This window comes from Papio anubis, chromosome 16 (genome assembly GCF_008728515.1).
Source record: "Papio anubis isolate 15944 chromosome 16, Panubis1.0, whole genome shotgun sequence".
NCBI lineage: Eukaryota > Metazoa > Chordata > Mammalia > Primates > Cercopithecidae > Papio > Papio anubis.
In genome coordinates this window covers 25,130,458-25,149,675 of record NC_044991.1, presented here as the reverse complement: position 1 = coordinate 25,149,675, position 19,218 = coordinate 25,130,458, and the positions used below count along the sequence as shown (strand labels likewise).

General features: G+C 39.3%; 1 protein-coding gene and 1 pseudogene across 5 annotated transcripts in view; both read left to right on the top strand.

Moving 5' to 3' along the window:
- The window catches only part of GRK3 (G protein-coupled receptor kinase 3), a 163,262-nt gene that overhangs the window by 71,646 nt on the left and 72,398 nt on the right, over positions 1 to 19,218 (top strand). For 4 of the 5 annotated variants that reach the window (XR_004178835.1, XR_004178834.1, XM_031656042.1 and 1 more), the window contains exon 3: positions 10,267 to 10,340. The exons of the other annotated variant lie outside the window; for it this stretch is intronic. Coding sequence is in view for 2 of the 4 variants with exons in the window: in XM_031656042.1 (XP_031511902.1) it covers positions 10,267 to 10,340 (74 nt within the window). In the remaining 2 variants the exon portion in view is untranslated. The remainder of the gene's footprint in view (positions 1 to 10,266; positions 10,341 to 19,218) is intronic. 5 annotated transcript variants of the gene reach the window in all.
- Positions 12,639 to 15,715, top strand: LOC103888280 (annotated as a pseudogene).

Below are 19,218 nucleotides of genomic sequence, written 5' to 3'. Positions count from 1 at the left end.
GCTCACTGCAAGCTCCGCCTCCTCGGTTCATGCCATTCTCTTGCCTCAGCCTCCCCAGTAGCTGGAACTACAGGCGCCTGCCGCCACGCCTGGCTAATTTTTTTGTATTTTTAGTAGAAACTGGGTTTCACTGTGTTAGCCAGGATGGTCTCGATCTCCTGACCTCGTGATCTGCCCGCCTCGGCCTCCCAAAGTGCTGGGATTACAGGCGTGAGCCACCGCGCCTGGCCAGCCTATATTTCTTAAGAACAAGGTTTTTGTCTTAGAGATCCACAGTACAGTGTTCAAAATCAGGACATTGAGCACACATATAATATTACTGTCTAATCCAAAGTCCATATTCACATTTCGACAGTTGTTCTCCAAAATGTTCTTTTTTTGCGATAATTTTTCCTGGTCCAGGATTGAGTCTGGGAACATGCCTGCATTTCCTTGTCATACCTTTAGTCTCCTTTAATCTGGACAAATCCCTCAGCTTTCTTTTACTTTCTTGACCTTAACATTTGTAGAGCACAGGACAACTATTTTGTAAAATATCCCTTTCTTTTGTTTTGTTTAGTGGTTCATAATAATTAAGATTCATGTTAGGCACTTTTGTCGGGGAGACCATAGGTCAGATGTTGTGTTGTTCTCAAGGCATCACGATGCGGAGTTGTCCCAAGTCTGGTGATTGTTAATTTTGACCGTTTGCTTAAAGTGGGTGTTTGCTAGCATCCTCCACTGTTATGAGTTTTCCCTTTGTAAATAAGTAACTTGTGGGAGTTGCTTTTGACACTGCGTAAATATTCTGCTCCTACTCAAACTTACTCACTAGTTTTGGTACCCATCAGTTTTCTTTTTTTTTTTTGAGGCGGAGTCTGGCTCTGTCGCCCAGGCTGGAGTGCAGTGGCGCGATCTCGGCTCACTGCAAGCTCCACCTCCCGGGTTTACGCCATTCTCCTGCCTCAGCCTCCCGAGTAGCTGGGACTACAGGCGCCGCCACCACGCCCGGCTAATTTTTTGTATTTTTAGTAGAGACGGGGTTTCACTGTGTTAGCCAGGATGGTCTCGATCTCCTGACCTCGTGATCCGCCCGTCTCGGCCTCCCAAAGTGCTGGGATTACAGGCTTGAGCCACCGCGCCCGGCCGGTACCCATCAGTTTTCTGACTCCATCATTCATTCCATAGTTTTTGATTGGCATTTGACTATAAGAAAGCACTTTTCCTTCTCCCTGTTTGCTTATTTATATCAGTATGCACTCATGGATCCTTAATTTATCTAATGGGTTATGATCTATTACTCTTCATATTTATTTTGATATGTTCACACTTTCCCAGTTTTGGCTACTAGGAGCGCTTTAAGCTGGTTCCTGTTCAAATAGCTCCATCATCCTACAAGCCCTTGCTTACTTTCTAGCAGATGTTTAAAGCTCATGTTGTTATTTATTCACTGTCCTTGCCCTAGAATCAATCAGCCTTTTCTCTAAGGAGCGCTAGTTGCTTTTAATGGAGAATGGTGTTTAGCAGCCTAAATTTGGACACAGAAGTGCTCATTGCTGCTGGTGTGTCATTGCTTCTAGACCTTCATACACGGAGCAAAGAAATGTTTGTGTATATGTGTATGTGTTCACATCTCTACCTACCAAAAGCAATGAGTTCAAATAGATACTCCCATTCCAATTCAGTGCTACAGTGTACCTTCTGTTCTCTTTCCATGTTTTAACTCTCTTGTCCAAAAAGGCTCTTATTATCCTCAATATATTTACTCATTTGTGTAAGCCTAGAATACACTGTAAATAGTTTCCGAACTGCTAACTCGTACTACTGTGAAAGCAAACCTACTAGCTAGAGTTAATATTTGTTTTCAGTTCTTTAAGGTAAATTTACTTACAGTACTGTACACAGTTTAATTCTGATAAATGTATTGACCTACATAACCCCTACCTCTATCAAAAGACAGAATATTTCCATTCTTCGAAAGTTCCTTCATGCCTCTTCCCAATTTCATGTTCATAGAGGCAAGAATTTTTCTGTTTTTTTGTTTTGTTTTTTTTTTTGTTTTTTGTTTTTTGTTTTTTTTGAGACAGACTCTCACTCTGTCGCCCAGGCTGGAGTGCAGTGGCACGATCTCCACTCACTGCAAGCTCCGCCTCCCGAGTTCATGCCATTCTCCTGCCTCAGCCTCCTGTGTAGCTGGGACTACAGGCGCCTGCCACCGTGCCTGGCTAATTTTTTTGTGTTTTTAGTAGAGACGGGGTTTCACCGGGTTAGCCAGGATGGTCTCGATCTCCTGACCTCGTGATCCGCCTGTCTCGGCCTCCCAAAGTGCTGGGATGGGATTACAAGTGTGAGCTGTTTTTTTGTTTTTTTAAAAAACACAGATCAGTTTTTGCCTGTTCTAGAATTTATGTATGTAGAATTATACAGCATATACTTCTTTGTATCTGGCAACCTTTGACCAACGTAATGTCTGACATTTACTGACGGTGATGGTAAAGTTTAGTAGTCAACTTGACTAGGTTAAATGTGATGCCCAGATAGCTGGTAAAACATTATTGTTGGATGTGTCTGTGAGGATGTTTCTGGAAGAAACTAGCATTTGAATCAGTGTAAAAAGATCCACCATCAGGGATATGGGTGGCTATTGCCCAATCCATTGAGGGCCTGCAGGAATAGAACAAAAAGGTAGAGAAAGGGCCCATCCTTTGTCTCTTTTTGAGCTTGGGCATCCATCTTCTCCTGCCCTTGGACATTGGAGCTCCAGTTTCTCAGGCCTTGGAATTCCAGGATTGATACTAGCAGCCTTTTCTTGGTTCTCAGACCTTTGCCCTTGGCTTTAGAGAATGGTTCTCCTGGTCCTCAGGTCTTTAAGCTTATACTGAGTTACACCATCTGTTTCTCCAGCTTGCAGACAGCATAGCATGGGACTTCTCGGTCTCTATAATCATGTGAGCCAATTCCTATAATAAGTCTCCTCTTACTTGCTTATATATATCTTACTGATTCTGTTTCTCTGGAGAACCGTGACTAATACAGGTACAATGCTGGATGTATCAGTAGTTTGTTTTGTTTTATTGCTGAATAGTATTCCATTGTGTGAAAATATCACATTCTGCCTATCTTCCTGTTGGTAGTCTTTGAATTGTTTCAGATAAGTTATGAATAAAGCTGCTATGAAGATCCCTATACAAGTGTTTTTGGAGATACAGGTTTTCATTGGATAAGTATCTAACAGAGGAATCACTGCATTATGTAAGTGTGTGCTTAACTTTATAAGAAACTTTCAAACTATTTTCCTAAGGGACTGAACGTTCTTTACCATGCTCAAAATCTATTTAACGCAACATTCTCCAGTGATACAGAAGTAATAGGATGTGTGTATACAGACAGAAAGAGACTTATTGTAAGGAACTGGCTTATCATGGAGACGGGCAAGTCCAAATCTGCAGTGTGAGCTGGCAGGCTCGAGACCCAGGATAGCTGGTAGTGCAGATGAAGTCTGGAGGCAGTCTGCTGGGAAATTCTCCCTTCCCTGGGGCATCTGATCTTTGTGTTCTATTCAGGCTTTCAACTGATTGGATGCAGCCCACCCACGTTATGGGGAGCAATCTGCTTACTCGCAGTTTACTGATCTAAATGTTAATCTCATTCCAGGACATTCTCCAAGATGAAATTAATCATCACACATCCACCCCTTGTCATCTTGGTGCTCATACACATCTCCTTACACCACGATTAATCTCCAATAAAGACGATAACAAGGTCTACTTCCATCTAACATGATACAACTAGTCTGCGTACAATGGAAAATGCATGGATTCTTTTCCCAGAGGAGGATGCAAAGTCCTTGGATAATGTTTGCTCTTTTCTTCGACGTCCTGCAACTTAAATACTTTCATGTAAAGTTAACAATATTTAAATGTTACACTAGGAAGTCAGTATATCTTCTGTTACATGATAAAGGGATAAGAAGGGGGAAAGAAAGCAAAGATATTTGTTTAACATACACACACACAATAAGGTGGAACCACTCATGACAGTTGCAGTCCTCATTCCTCTAACTGGTCACGTGGTTGTAGCTGGTATTCATTACTGCCATGCATTATGTGATCCCTTTACCATCAGTAAGCACCTCAGTGGGTCATGGTTCTGTATCTGGTGGGATGACCGAAATCATTACTCCTGAAAGGTCTGGGACATTCATAGCCCCACCTGAATTGGGTTATAGTTTTCCCTTGACTTTAATGACAGGCCATAGTAATAGTGGGGGGATACCCTAGGAAATCTCCTGTATTCCAGACACGCTCTTCCTTATCTCTCTAGTGTGGATCCCCTTGGCAGTCAGGCTCAGTCACTCCAGCCCACACAAAATCTCCCTTCCCTGGCTGTTGATTCAGAGGCATGGGGGACCCAAGGCATTGTCTGTCCTCCTGAGCAACTTATTGGAGTTCCGGCTGCCTTGTATCCCTGCTGACACTTGGGGTTGTCAATATTTAACTTAGCCATTCTAGTAGTTGAGAAGGGGTATCTTAGAGTGGCTTAATTTACATTTACATGATGACCAATGATGCTGCGTCCCTTTCATGGGCTTACTGGGTGTTTATATTCCTTTCTTGTGAAGTGTTCATGTGTTGTGATGTGTTCAAATCTTCCTTGAGTTCTTTTATTGAGTTGTTCTTCTTTTAACATCAATTTGTAAGAATTTTGTTTGTTTCTTTGAATGCAAATTTACAAGGCATTTTTTCTAACTTAGGTTTTATGATATTTTACCCCAGTCCATGGCTGGTCTATTTTTCTAACAGTGTCTTTTGAAGAACAGAAGTTCTACATTTTGATAAAGTATAATTTATCATTTCTTTCTTTACCCTGCCTAAGAAATTTTTTGCATAAAGATTTTCTGTGAAGATATTCTATATATACTCTAGAAGCATTATAATTTTAGCCTTCACATTTAGTTCTATGATAATCCTTAATTTAATTCTTTATAAGGTGTGAGGTAACAATTCCTTTCATCCTTTTCCCCATATGGTTATCAGCTTTCCCAGTATCATTTGCTGAAAAGACTTAAATTGACTATATAAATGTGGATATATTCTGGGACCCTATATTTCTGTTCCAGTGATTTAATCTAATGCCACTAAATTATATAACCATATTAATCAATCTAATGCATTGATTAAGATTAGTATGGCTATGTAATGAGTCTTGAAATTGGATAGCATTAAGGCCTTGAACTTTATTCCTCTTCCTTAAGATGTTTTGGGTATTCTAGGTTTTTTGCATTTCCATATATATTTTAGAATCAGCTTGTCGGTTTCTTTAAAAAGGCCTGTTGGACTTATGATTGTAATTGCACTGAATCTACAAATTAATTTGAGGAGAATTAACATCTAAGCAATGCTAAATCTTCCAATCCATGAACTGAGTATATATTTCCATTTATTTAGATCTTCTTTAAGTTCTCTCAGTAACATTTTATAGTTTTTAGCATATTGGTCTTGTATGTCATTTATTTATTTATTCCTATGTATTGATAGTTCTTTGTTATTACAAACTGACTTGCTTTTAAAATTCCATTTTAAAATGGTGTGCTATGAGTTTATAAGAATTTCATTGGTTCTTATCTAATGACCTAATATCCTGTGGCCTTGCTAAATTTACTTACATATTCTAGTAGTTACTTTGGATTTGACAAAGATAGGATTTGCCAGGTAGGTAACCAGATTGAATAGAATCAGTTTTAATTCTTCCTTTTCAATTTGGAAAACCTTTATTTCCTTTTCTTACTTTATTGCATTGGCTAGGACCTCCAATACAGTGTTGAAGAGGAGTGAGATTACATATTCCAGCTTTTTTCTTATCTGACATGCATTGTATTTTGTTTATCTCACAGCTCAGAAAGGCCTTACTGACCGTTCTTTCTGAAATACATCTTCCTCTTTTTATCATTATCTCAGCATCATATTTAATTACTATATATTCCTTGTTATAAATTGTATGTGTTTATTTCTTTGTTGTTTGTCTCTTACACTAATCCATAAGCCCCGTATTGGAAAAACACTGTTTTCACAATTACATCCTCAGTGAGTAACACAGTGGCTCTTAGTAGATACTCAGCAAATGTTTTCTAGAATTAGTCAATATTGGGAGGAAGTTTTAGCAGTTATGCTAAAACTCTCCTTCCTAGTGTCTTAATCTCCTTGGTAAAACTGAGGACAAGTATTTTTTCTCGCAAGAAAATTTTCATGTTTCTCTTTTCACCTTTCTAATTTTTAGGAGATTTCAAATTTTCTCATAGAAACCACTTATATTTAATACTTTCAAAAGCTCTTAACTTACATGTTATAAAAAGCAATACAATTCTTTCTACTAATTTTTGAAAAATTATCGTGATGGCAAATTGGGATAGTTTGCCTTTCCTGGGTGTTACATACACTAAAAAGTTAATATTCAGCATTTTGCAGTGGTTCAAATATAGAAACAAAGTAAACACATTTCATAGATATCTACTAAGCAGGTGTTAGGCCACTATTTTTTACTCTTTAAGATCTGGAGAAATTGCAATGATGAAGTGAGCTTGTTAGGCAAAGTATTTCCTTATTTTTGCCTCTTATATTTTGCCCTAATCTAGGCCATGCTTCATTTGCTTTTTATATAATTTAAGGCTGATGAAGGTAAGTTGCGTTCAGCCTAGGACATTTAGGAGGTCCTAGTGATTTAGGATTTAGCCAAAAGGCAAATATCTTTCTTCCTGCTGCTTCATTTTAACAGCTCCATTTAAACAGCTGATAGAAGGTAAAGCTTCAGTTTATGTGCACACAGGAGGAAAATAATATTTTGTGTTTCCTATAGTGTGTTAAACTAAGTCCTTGGCTTATTCTACCGACCAACAATGGAAATTTCCTTAAAGAAGTACATAAACACATTCTAAGCTGGATGTTCATTCATTCAACTCCCTCTTTCCCTCATCTCTCCTCTTTCTGTCCTCTTCCTTCCTTCTTTCCACCCACTTCCCTCCCTCTCCTTGTACCTATTCTCTCCCTTCTACCTTGTTTCCTTTATTCTCTCTCCTGAGCTCTGTCTTTGTCACAGTCAATCCTCTTGTGCAAATGTAGTAGAGAATAAAACACCTGTACCCTATGCATTGCAGCTTACATTGTAGTGGGAGAGGTAGACAGTAAAGAAGCAAATATAAACATGTGACAATTTTTGCTCATCGTAAGTGCTACAAAGTGTTTTGTGGTGTGTGTGTGTGAATGGATGCGAGATAGACAGCAGGACAGTGAGAATGAATGAGAATCATGAAAGGCCTCCTCAAGGAAAGGGGTATTTTAAGTGAGCTAGTGAGCTGTTCGTCTAGAAGATCCAGGACAAGTGTGTGAGACAGTGGGAATAGCCGGTAAGAAACCCTGAGAAGGAAATGAGCTTGGTATTAGAGAAACTGCAGTACAGAAGCTTGGCCTAAGTGAAGTGAGCTTGAGGAGAGCACTGTGAGATGAGGCCAGAGAAGGAAATGGTGACTCTAGAAGGTGTGGGTAGGGTGTGGGTAGGCTGTGGTAAAGAGTTTCAGTTTGATTCCAAGTGTAGTCAAAAGACAGTGGTCCATGTGTGGTATTATTTCATTTTGTCATTTAGACATTTTGAAAACATCTCTGATTTGATCAAAATACTTAAGTTCAAATTCTCATGTTAGTTTTCTCTTCCAGAAATAGAAAAAGAAATATATGTGGCAAAAACTGACAACATTGAAAAAAGATGAACAAATCTACAATTACAAATGGAGAGTTCAATACTTCACTGTTGATGATGAATAGAAAAAATAGACAGATGGCCAGGCGTGGTGGCTCATGCCTGTAATCCCAGCACTTTGGGAGGCCGAGGCGAGGAGATCACCTGAGGTCAGGAGTTCAAGACCAGTCTGGCCAACATGGTGAAACCCCATCTCTACTAAAAGTTCAAAAATTAGCCGGGCATGGTGGTGGGTGCCTATAATCCCAGCTGCTCGGGAGGCTGAGGCAGGAGAATTACTTGAACCTGGGAGGTGGAGGTTGCAGTGAGACAAAATCTCGCCATTGCACTTCAGCCTGGGCGACAGAGCAAGACTCTGTCTCAAAACAAACAACAAACAAACAAACAAAAGAGAATAAATAGACATTCAGTAAAGATTCAGAGGATGATCTTTTATTTTGATGTATTTAGGGGGTACAAGTGCAATTTTGTTACATAGATACACTGCATAGTGGTGAACTCTGAGCTTTTAGTGTACATTGTACCCAGTGTCTGATTTTTCATGGCTCACTCCTCTCCTATCCTCCTGCCTTTCGGAGTTTCCAGTGTCTATTATTTTACTCCCTATGTCCACGTGTACCCATTGTTTAGCTCCCACTTGTAAATGAGAACCTGCAGTATTTGACTCTCTGTTTCTGACTTACTTCACTTAGGATAATGGCGTTCAGTTCCATTTGTGTTGCTGCAGAGGACCATCTTGAACAACTCTATCAAGCCCACTTGGTTTAATTGCCTTTGTATTCTTTTAAATGAAACACTCCACCCTACAAGAACAGAATGCACATTTTTTTTCAAGTGCCATACAGCATTCACCTAGATAGACTAAAAGTTTCAATGCATTTAAAAGCATTGAAATCATACCAAGCATGTTCTCTGACCGCAAACAGAGCTAAACAGAAATCGGTGTCTGAAAAATCCCCAAATATTTTGAAATTAAACTACACCCTTCTGAAGGACTCACAGATCAAAGAAGAAATAACAAGGGAAATTAGGGAATCCTTTGAAATGAATGAAAATCAAGAAACAATCATTACTCTTAAAATCAGAATACTAACATACAAACAGGTAGAGATGTATCCTTCCCATTTGCCTGCTTCTTGAATTTCCTACTTCCTGCCTATGTTGGGGTCATCGCAGTTTCTCCATGGGAGGAGCGTGGCTGTGCTCCCCCTGCAGGTGTGCGCCTGACCCTGGTAAAGTCTGGCTGTGCCTATTTAACTAGTACTCTTTGTCATTCTACTCTAGTTTGAGTGAACGAATGCTTACCATTTTCAAAGGCCATATTCCAGGAACTATGGAGGGGAATTTATGGATCAGTCACAGACCAGTTCAAGTTACAAGATCCTTATGCTAATGTTAATTAAAATCTCATCACAGCCACTTCCTTTTACAGTCCCACCTGGGGAATTCTGGTCCACTTCATCTCTATGTGGTAGACTTTGTGAGTCTTTCTTCAGTTCCTTTCTGCGGCTTCTGTTTCTGCGAACTCTCCATGTAATTGTTTTGACTTTTTGGAATTTTATAATCTTCAAGTATCTCTACCTTCAGTCTGGTATCAGCTTGTTCTATTCAACTTTGTTTATCTAGGCGTGACCGTTAGGCATTAAGCTAGGCACTAGGATTTCAAATGGAATGGGAGCCTTATAAATCAGGTAACTAATTAGTGTGTGGTAAATATTTTGACAGAATGTTGGAAAGGCTAAGTAAACAACCATTCATTCAATGCACATTTTTTGACCACCTACTGTGTACCAGGCATTGTGCAATAGGGGCTGTCTCATCAGAGAAGACTTCAGAGCACAGGCGGCCTTTGAGTTCAATTCTGGTTATTTTAGGAATTTTCAAGATACAGAGAGGGGTGTGGTCTTCTAGGCAAAGGTATTTAAAGGTGAGGCATGTAGTTGTGAAGGAGTAAAGAATGACCTGGGAGTGGGTAATCTGCTCTGGCACTAGGTATTTGGTAGGGACTTGGAAATAGTGAGTAAGTGGCAAGAGAAGGGACTAGAAAGGTTTGGAAAGTTCTTTTTGGAAGTTTTTTGTTTTTGTTTTTGTTTTTTAAGGGAGTTTAGTCCTATTTTAGTGGGCATAGTGTTTATTAGTGTCTTGGTGATTCTCACCAACACTTTCATACTGTCTGTATCTCTTATTCCTTTGGTTGTTATTTTGGTCACTACAATGGTCAGCGGCTCCAAGTGACGGTCGCGAAAGTCAGCCCTGTTGTATCATACTTTTGTAGAAAGTATGTAGAAAGTGGGGAGTGGGGAGGGGGGAACATCAATAGAGAAGGAATCCTGAAGCAATGAGCCAAGTATGTGGTATTTTTCTGCCCAGAGTATTTCCTTCTAGGAATTAATTAATTCACTAGTTTCTTGAATTTTTTTTTAAAAAAAAGTAGAGGAAGAAGAGGTTGAGGTATAAACACATTGCTTTGAAAACACCCTTGTGGGATAAAATTTCAATTAATTGCCCACCCTGAAATTTTTTATTTTTTTCCTTTAGGTTTCTTGCTATTTAAAGATTTTTGTTTGAATGAAATTAATGAAGCTGTACCTCAGGTGAAGTTTTATGAAGAGGTAAGAAGTAACTGTTTTACTGATGCTTTTCTTTCAAAAGCATATTTAAACTGTACTTTGGAACATATTAAGACTACTCAATATCTTATAAATATTTAGAAATTCATTGAAAGTAATTAGTAGTGCAAAATATAGTATCAAGTTTGAGATGCTAACAGGTATAAAAAGCTGAGCATGCCATAAAAGTCGCACTCTTAAAGGCTTCAGAGTGCTATGGAAACAGTGAGGGACAGTTCCAGAGACGGGAGGCTCATCCAGAGCTGCACCAAGGAGCGCCAGGTATTTTATTTTCTGTGGAAGCATGCTAGTTCTGGAGATGTGAGCAGAGGCAGAGGACTGCTATTAGCTTTGAAAGAGATACTAGCCCAGGTTTTCTGGTCATACTGGATTGACAAATTGGATATTTGGTTGGGGGTGTGATGGGGCACTCAAATGCATGACCGATTTTCCCCATACGACATTTGGTGAAATCTGAGGTTGGAGGGGAGCTGAAGAGAGAGGCCAGAAACTTCTGGAAGGCACATTGAAATCTCCTACAGCCTTACAGTGCCTAGGAAACAGACCTGCTGGAGGCTGGAGGCTGGAAACAGAATGGGCAAGAGGTGAAAACCTTAGAGGAAGTGGTCTGGTGGCATTGAGTATCTACAGCTACTTTTCACCCAGGGTGTCTGTTGATTTCAGGTGTAGCAGGCAGATGAGCATCCAGGCTTGGCTGCTTCTGGGAGACAAAAAATACAGAAAAGGTTTCTGGAGCTAGAGTTTAAAAATAAGACTAGAGGAGAGCCCCACATATGAGATTAGTCACCCTCTCAAAACACATGCCAGGTTTTCAAGCTGAGTGGGGTGGGAGGCCAAAGAGCTAAGCTGAAAACTTGTTACGGGCAGAACTGAATCCAGTGCTAAGGAAATAAAAGTCTCTCCTTGAACTCCATGGAGGGCATGCCTTAGAAACAGGGTCAAGGCAGAAGCAGACGGGGTCCTACAAAAATGACAACCCAACCTAGCGCCATCCCTTATTGGATGATGAGCTCCCTCCTTACCTGCTTACCAGAGTACAAAGGGAACCCTTTTCTGGCTTTTTTACAGGTAGGCAATAACATTATATAAGGACTGTATAGTGTTTAGCATACAGTAAAGAATTATGAGACATGCTAAGAAGCAAGATCATGTGAATCATAAACAAGGCAATAAAAGCAGACCAGCAGGTGAGTCAGATATTGGAGTTAGCAGACAATAACTTTAAAATAACTATGAATCATATGTTCAAGAAAAAAGAGAAAAAGATGGACAAAATAGATGAAGGGATACATAATTTCAGGATAATTTGAATTTATTATGAAGACTTAAACACTTTAGAACAGAAAGTACTATATTTGAAATTAGAACTAATGGTTCAGTTCAATAGCAGATTGGTTAGATAGTTCAAGACAAAATAAATAGGAAGGCAGGTCAGTGGATAATCTCAAACTGAAGCACAGAGAAAAGGAATCAAAAAAAGAAACAGGAACATTAGAAACACATGAGACATTCTTAAAAGGTCTAACACATATAGGTTTGGAGTTTCAGAAAGAGAAGGGAGAGAATAGGGCAAAAACAGTATTTGAAAAGATAATACTAAGAATTTTACAGGCCAGGCGTGGTGGCTCACGCCTGTAATCCCAGCACTTTGGGAGGCCGAGGCGGGCGGATCACGAGGTCAGGAGATCAAGACCATCCTGGCTAACACGGTGAAACCCCATCTCTACTAAAAATACAAAAAAATTAGCCGGCTGTGGTGGCGGGTGCCTATAATCCCAGCTACTCGGGAGGCTGAGGGAGGAGAATGGCATGAACTCAGGAGGCGGAGCTTGCAGTGAGCCGAGATCGCGCCACTGCACTCCAGCCTGGGCGACACAGCGAAATCCCGTCTCTCAAAAAAAAAAAAAAAAAAAAAAAAGCTATGGTGAACGGTGGGGAAGACACAATACTTTTAAAGAGCAACAATTTGACTGACTGACATCTTAAGAAAAATGGTTTTTTAAAAAAACAGTGAGGCTGGGCACAGTGGCTCACGCCTGTAATCCCAGCACTTTGGGAGGCCAAGGCGGGCGGATAATGAGGTCAGGAGTTCGAGACCACCCTGACCAACATGGTGAAACCCCGTATCTACGAAAAATACAAAAATTAGCCAGACGTGGTGCACGCCTGTAATTGCAGCTACTCAAGAGACTGAGGCAGGAGAATCGCTTGAACCCGGGAGGCAGGAGTTGCAGTGAGCTGAGATGGTGCCATTGCACCATGGTGCCTGAGTGACAGAGGGAGACTTTGTCTCAAAAAAAAAAAAAAAAAAAAGACAATGAAATGGCCATCGTTAAAGGAGAGAGAGATAATTGCCAGCCTAGAATTCTATTCCCAGCAAAAATTTCCTTCAAAAATGGGGGACGAGGAGGTGGAGGAGGGAGAGAGCCCCGGGGCCTCCCCTCCACCCACCGCCCCCTCCCACCTCCCGGAGCTGCAGCAGCCGTGACTCATGAGAGCACAGCTGGAGGACAGATTTGATAATGGGCTGCATTAAAAGCAAAGAAAACGAAATTCCAGCCATTAAATACCTGAAAATACTCCAGAGCCTGTCCGTACAAGGGTGAGCCACAGGAGCAGAACCCGCTTCAGTGTCACCATGTCCGTCATCTTCAGCAAAGGGAACAGCAGTTAATTTCAGCAGTCTTTCCATGACACCATTTGGAGGATCCTCAGGGGTAACACCTTTTGGAGGTGCATCTTCCTCATTCTCAGTGGTGCCAAGTTCATATCCTGCTGGTTTAACAGGTGGTGTTACTATATTTGTGGCCTTATATGATTATGAAGCTAGAGCTACAGAAGACCTTTCATTTAAGAAGGGTGAAAGATTTCAAGTAATTAACAATACGGAAGGAGACTGGTGGAAAGCAAGATCAATCGCTACAGGAAAGAATGGTTATATCCTGAGCAGTTGTAGCGCCTGCAGATTCCATTCAGGCAGAAGAATGGTATTTTCGCAAAATGGGGAGAAAAGATGCTGAAAGATTACTTCTGAATCCTGGAAATCAATGAGGTATTTTCTTAGGAAGAGAGAGTGAAACGGCTGGTCGTGGTAGCTCACGCCTGTAATCCCAGCACTTTGGGAGTCCAAGACGGTCGAATCACCTGAGGTCAGGAGTTCTAGACTAGCCTGGCCAACATGGTGAAACCCCCATCTCTACTAAAAAAAAAAAAAAAAAAAAAAAAGCAAAATTAGCTGGACGTGGTGGTGAGCGCCTGTAATCCCAGCTACTCAGGAGGCTGAGGCAGCAGAATCACTTAAACCTGGGAGGCGGAGGTTGCAGTGAGCCAAGATCATGCCACTGCACTCCAGCCTAGGCAACAAGAGCAAAAACTCCATCTAACAAACAAACAAACAAACAAAACAAAACAAAACAAAAATGTGAGAGTGAAACTACTAAAGCTGCTTATTCCCTCTCTATTCGTGATTGGGATGAGGTAAGGGGTGACAATGTGAAACACTACAAAATTAGGAAACTTGTCAATGGTGGATACTATATCACAACCAGAGAACAATTGGATGCTCTGCAGAAATTGGCAAAACACTACACAGAACATGCTGATAGTGTATGCCACAAGTTAACAACTGTGTGTCCAACTGTGAAACCTCAGACTCAAGGTCTAGCAAAAGATGCTTGGGAAATCCCTTGAGAATTTTGCGACTAGAGGTTAAACTAGGACAAGGATGTTTTGGCAAAATGTGGATGGGAACATGGAATGGAACCACAAAAGTAGCAATCAAACACTAAAACCAGGCACAATGATGCCCGAAACTTTCCTTCAAGAAGCTCCGATAATGACAAAAAAAAAAAAAAAAAAAAAGACATGGTAAACTTGTTCCGCTATATGCTGTTGTTTCTGAAGAGCCAATTTACATTGTCACTGTATACATGTCAAAAGGAAGCTTATTAGATTTCCTTAAGGACTGAAGGAAGGAGATGGAAAGTATTTGAAGCTTCTACAAATGGTTGATATGGCTGCTCAGATTGCTGATGGTATGGCATATATTGAAAGAATGAATTATATTCACCGAGATCTCCGGGCTGCTAATATTCTTGTAGGAGAAAATCTTGTGGGCAAAATAGCAGATTTTGGTTTAGCAAGGTTAATTGAAGACAATGAATACACAGCAAGACAAGGTGCAGAATTTCCAATCAAATGGACAGCTCCTGAAGCTGCACTGTACGGTGGGTTTACAATAAAGTCTGATGTCTGGTCATTGGGAATTCTACAGACGGAACTGGTAACAAAGGGCAGAGTGCCATATCCAGGTATGGTGAACCGTGAAGTACTGGAATAGGTGGAGCACGATACAGGATGTCCTGCCCTCAGGGCTGTCCGGAATCCCTCCATGAATTGATGAATCTGTGTTGGAAGAAGGACCCTGATGAAAGATCAACATTTGAATATATTCAGTCCTTCTTGGAAGACTACTTCACTGCTACAGAGCCATAGTACCAGCCGGGAGAAAACTTATAATTCAAGTAGCCTATTTGATATGCACATATCTACCAAAATATAAAGAACCTGTGTAGAGTTTCTACAGGGATCAAAAGAATATCTTCTTTACTCTGCACGTTTTTAATGGTAAACTGGAATCCCAGATATGGCTCCACAAAACCACTTTTTTTTCTTCAAGTATTAAACTCTAGAGTACCGATGATGAATTTTCCAACCAATTTCAGGGTCCAGAGAAAATAGAGCTAGGATACTGATGACAATGTGGGTGATAGCATGGTAATGAAGGACACTGAGACTACTGCTTATAAATCATTTCCTTTCTTTTCTTCCCCAAAGTCAGAATTACTCAAAGAAAATTGTTGTTATAGATAAAACTTGAGAGATAAAAAGCTATACCATAATAAAATCTAAAATTAGATTTTAGACCGAATAATTCCATTCCAGTTTTTTAAAGTTTCTTGCATTTATTATTCTCAAAAGTTTTTTCTAAGTTAAACAGTCAGTAGGCAATCTTAATATATGCCTCTTTTTGCATGGACATGGGCCAGGTTTTTCAAAAGGAATATAAACAGGATCTCAAACTTGATTAAATGCTAGACCACAGAAGTGGAATTTGAAAGTATAATGCAGTACATTAATATTCATATTAATAGAACTGAAAAGTAAAACAATAAATTTTTCACTTCACTCCTTTTCTGAAGAGTTTGGCTTAGAATAATGAAGGTAACTGGAAAGTGACTTAATCTTGTGTGACGTTGCATTGATTATTTTTTTTTGTTTTGTTTTGTTTTTTGAGATGGAGTCTTGCCCTGTTGCCCAGGCTGGAGTGCATTGGTGCCATACCGGCTCACTGCAACCTCTGCCTCCCTGGTTCAAGCGATTCTCTTGCCTCAGCCTCCTGAGTAGCACCTGCCACCACACCTGGCTAATGTTTTTGTATCTTTAGTAGAGACAGGGTTTCACCGTGTTTTCCAGGCTGGTGTCGAACTCCTGACCTCATGATCTGCCCGCCTCGGCCTCCCAAAGTGCTGGGATTACAGACGTGAGCCACCATGCCCAGTGATGTTTTAAGGCAATATATAATTGAAACTGTACTATCCAATCCAAGGGGAAATCTTTTAATCTTTAGATAACATGCAGAGTAAGACCCAGCATTTAAAAAGCCCTTTTGAAAAAATAGACTTGGTACTGTGAGATATTGCTAATATGTCCTTATGGTGATGGGTGCCACAAATAGAAAATATGACCAGATCGGGGACTTGAACGCACTTTTGCTCAGGTTGAAATAGATGAACAGAGGCCGGGCGCGGTGGCTCACGCCTGTAATCCAGCACTTTGGGAGGCCGAGGCGGGCAGATCACAAGGTCAGGAGATCGAGACCACGGCGAAACCCCATCTCTACTAAAAATGCAAAAAATTAGCCGGGCGCGGTGGTGGGCGCCTGTAGTCCCAGCTACTCAGGAGGCTGAGGCAGGAGAATGGCGTGAACCCGGGAGGTGGAGTTTGCAGTGAGCCGAGATCGCACCACTGCACTCCAGCCTGGGCGACAGAGTGAGACTCTGTCACAAAAAAAAAAAAAAAAAAAAGAAAAGAAATCGATGAACAGAGAGAAGAAACTGTATTTAAAAGAAAATGTGAAAATTTTACAAGAAGAGGGATGGAATGTAATGTTTAGTGTTGATGTCATGGAATGACAAAATGACATTGCTGGTGTTCAGAGCTCCTCACTTAGCTATCTTCTGAGACTTTTAAGAGCTATAAGGTGTAACTAACTATAAACTAATTTTTCTTACACACTAAATGGGTATTATTTGTTCAAAATAGTGAAGTTGCGGCTTCACATTCATTCCAGTGGGATACGGCTTTTGTGCAAAACATTTTTAGAACTCCAGTTTTCAAATCATGTTTGAATCTGCGTTCACTTTTAAAGTCTGCTTAATGGTGGTCATTTTTTCCCCTTTAGAATATATTAAATAGTTGATTTGGGGAGGAAAACTTATTCTGAATATTAACAGTGGTGAAAAGAGGACAGTTTTTGCCCTGAAGTGCAAAAGTTAAACATACAAAATAAGACTATTTTTAAGAGTCACTCAAAAATTTCAAAATATAAATTTGAATAGCAGCATTAGTGGTATCAGTGTCTAGCAAAGGAAAAATTGAATCTAATAAATAAAATGAAGGTCTGGTGTGTATGTTATAAAATACTCTTGTACAGTCACACCTTAAATTAAGCCTTATACTAGGTTTCTCTGTTTTCAGGATATAATTCTTAACTATCATTATTTACCTGATTTAATCATTAGATTTGAAATTCTGTGCCATGGCATATATGTTCAAATTCAAACCATTTAAAAATGTGACAGATGGACTTCATGTAAGTTGGCAATGGTTCTGGTACTAAAAATTGTAGTTGTTTTTTCTGTTTACGTAACCTGCTTCGTATTGACTCTTTCTACCAAGAGGGTCTTCCTAAGAAGAGTGACATCATTATTTCCTCTTGTCAACAACTTGTGACATGAGATTTTTAAAGGGCTTTCTGTGAACTATGGTATTGTAATTTTTCTAAGTAACAAAATTATGTTTATGTACTAAATCTGATCAGGAAAGTAAGCCAGGAAAAGTTGATGGTATTCATTAGGTTTTAACTGAATGGAGCAGTTCCTTATATAATAACAATTGTATAGTAGGGATAAAACACTAACTTAACATGTATTCATTTTAAATTGTTCTGTATTTTTAAATTGCCAAGAAAAATAAACAACTTTGTACATTTGAAGAGTTTTTCCAACAGCTTTTCGTCTTCAATGTCTTAATGTGGAAGTTAACCTTTACCAAAAAAGGAACTTGGCAAAAACAGCCTTCTAGCACAGTTTTTAAAATGAGTAATAGTAGCCTAAACTTAATATTTTTATAAAGTATTATAATATTGTTTTGTGGATAATTGAAATAAAAAATTCTCATTAAAAAAATGAAGTGATGTAAAGATATAGTTAGACAAACAAAAGCTGAGGGATTTGTCAATAGTGGACCTGCATGACAGGAAATACTAAAGGGAAGTACTTTAGTCAGAAGAACAATGATCCAGATGGAGATGCAGGAAGAAATGGAGAGCGTGAAGGGTAAATATGTATGTAAAATGTAAATGAATATTGACTGTATAAAACAATAATGTCGTGTTTCTCGAGCTTAAAATAATCTAGAACTAAATTTCATGACAGTAGCAGAAAAGGCCAGGGAGGTTTATGAAGTTAATATTTTAAGGTTCTAGGATTATTGGGGATTAGTGTAAGTAATAATTTTAGTATAAGTAATAATTTCCATTGGATTGTAATCAGTCAGGGATGTTTATTTTAATTTCTAAGGTAATTTATAAAAAAAAAGTATATATAGCCACGCACTGCATAATGATATTAGGCCAACAAAAGACCATGTATATGCCAGTGATCCCAGAAAATTATAATACTGTATTTTTACTGTACCTTTTCTTTGTTTGGATATACTTACCTTTGTGTTACAGTTGCCTACAGTAGTCAGTACAGTCACATGCTGCGCAGGTTTGAATCCTAGGAGCAATAGGCTACATCATATGGCCTAGGGATGTAGTAGGTATACCATGTAGGTTCTTGTAAGCATGCTCTATGATGTTCACACAATTATGAAATTTCCTATTGACACATTTCTTTGAATGTATCCCTGTCATTAAGCTCCACATGACTGTATATCTAACAAGTTAAAAGCGGGAAAAATTAAATAAAGTGACATTTGCTAATCAACAGAAGGGCAATAAAAGGAATATAAGTAGGGCATAAAATAGGTGGGTCAAATTGCAAACAAAGAGTAAGTAGCTACAAATCTATTTAAGTAATTACATTTCATGTAAAGGATTAAATACTCTAAGTAAAAGATTAGGTTTTTCAGCCTGGATAAAGAACCGACCCTCCCCCAATATACTGCTTACAAGAGATATAGTTTAAACAGAGGGATGGAAAAGGTGGTATAATACAAACACTAACCAAAGCAAAGCCAGCATAAGTACACTAATATCAGGCAAACTGTGCAATAATGCTGCTTTGAAATAAAGATGTATTTCTTAATGATAACAGGGTCAATCCAACAAAAAGATATCACAAACTGAAATCTGTATGTTACAAATAACATCACTTCAAATAATATAAAGCAAAAATTGGCAGATACAAAATGACAAATCTATAATCCTATTGGGAGATACTAACACATACCCTTCTACAGCTTATAGAACAGACAGACAAAAAAATTAGTAAGGATATAGAAGATCCTAATACATCATGAGTAAATTTGACCTAATTGACATATGTAAAATGCTGCACCTAGCAAAAATAGA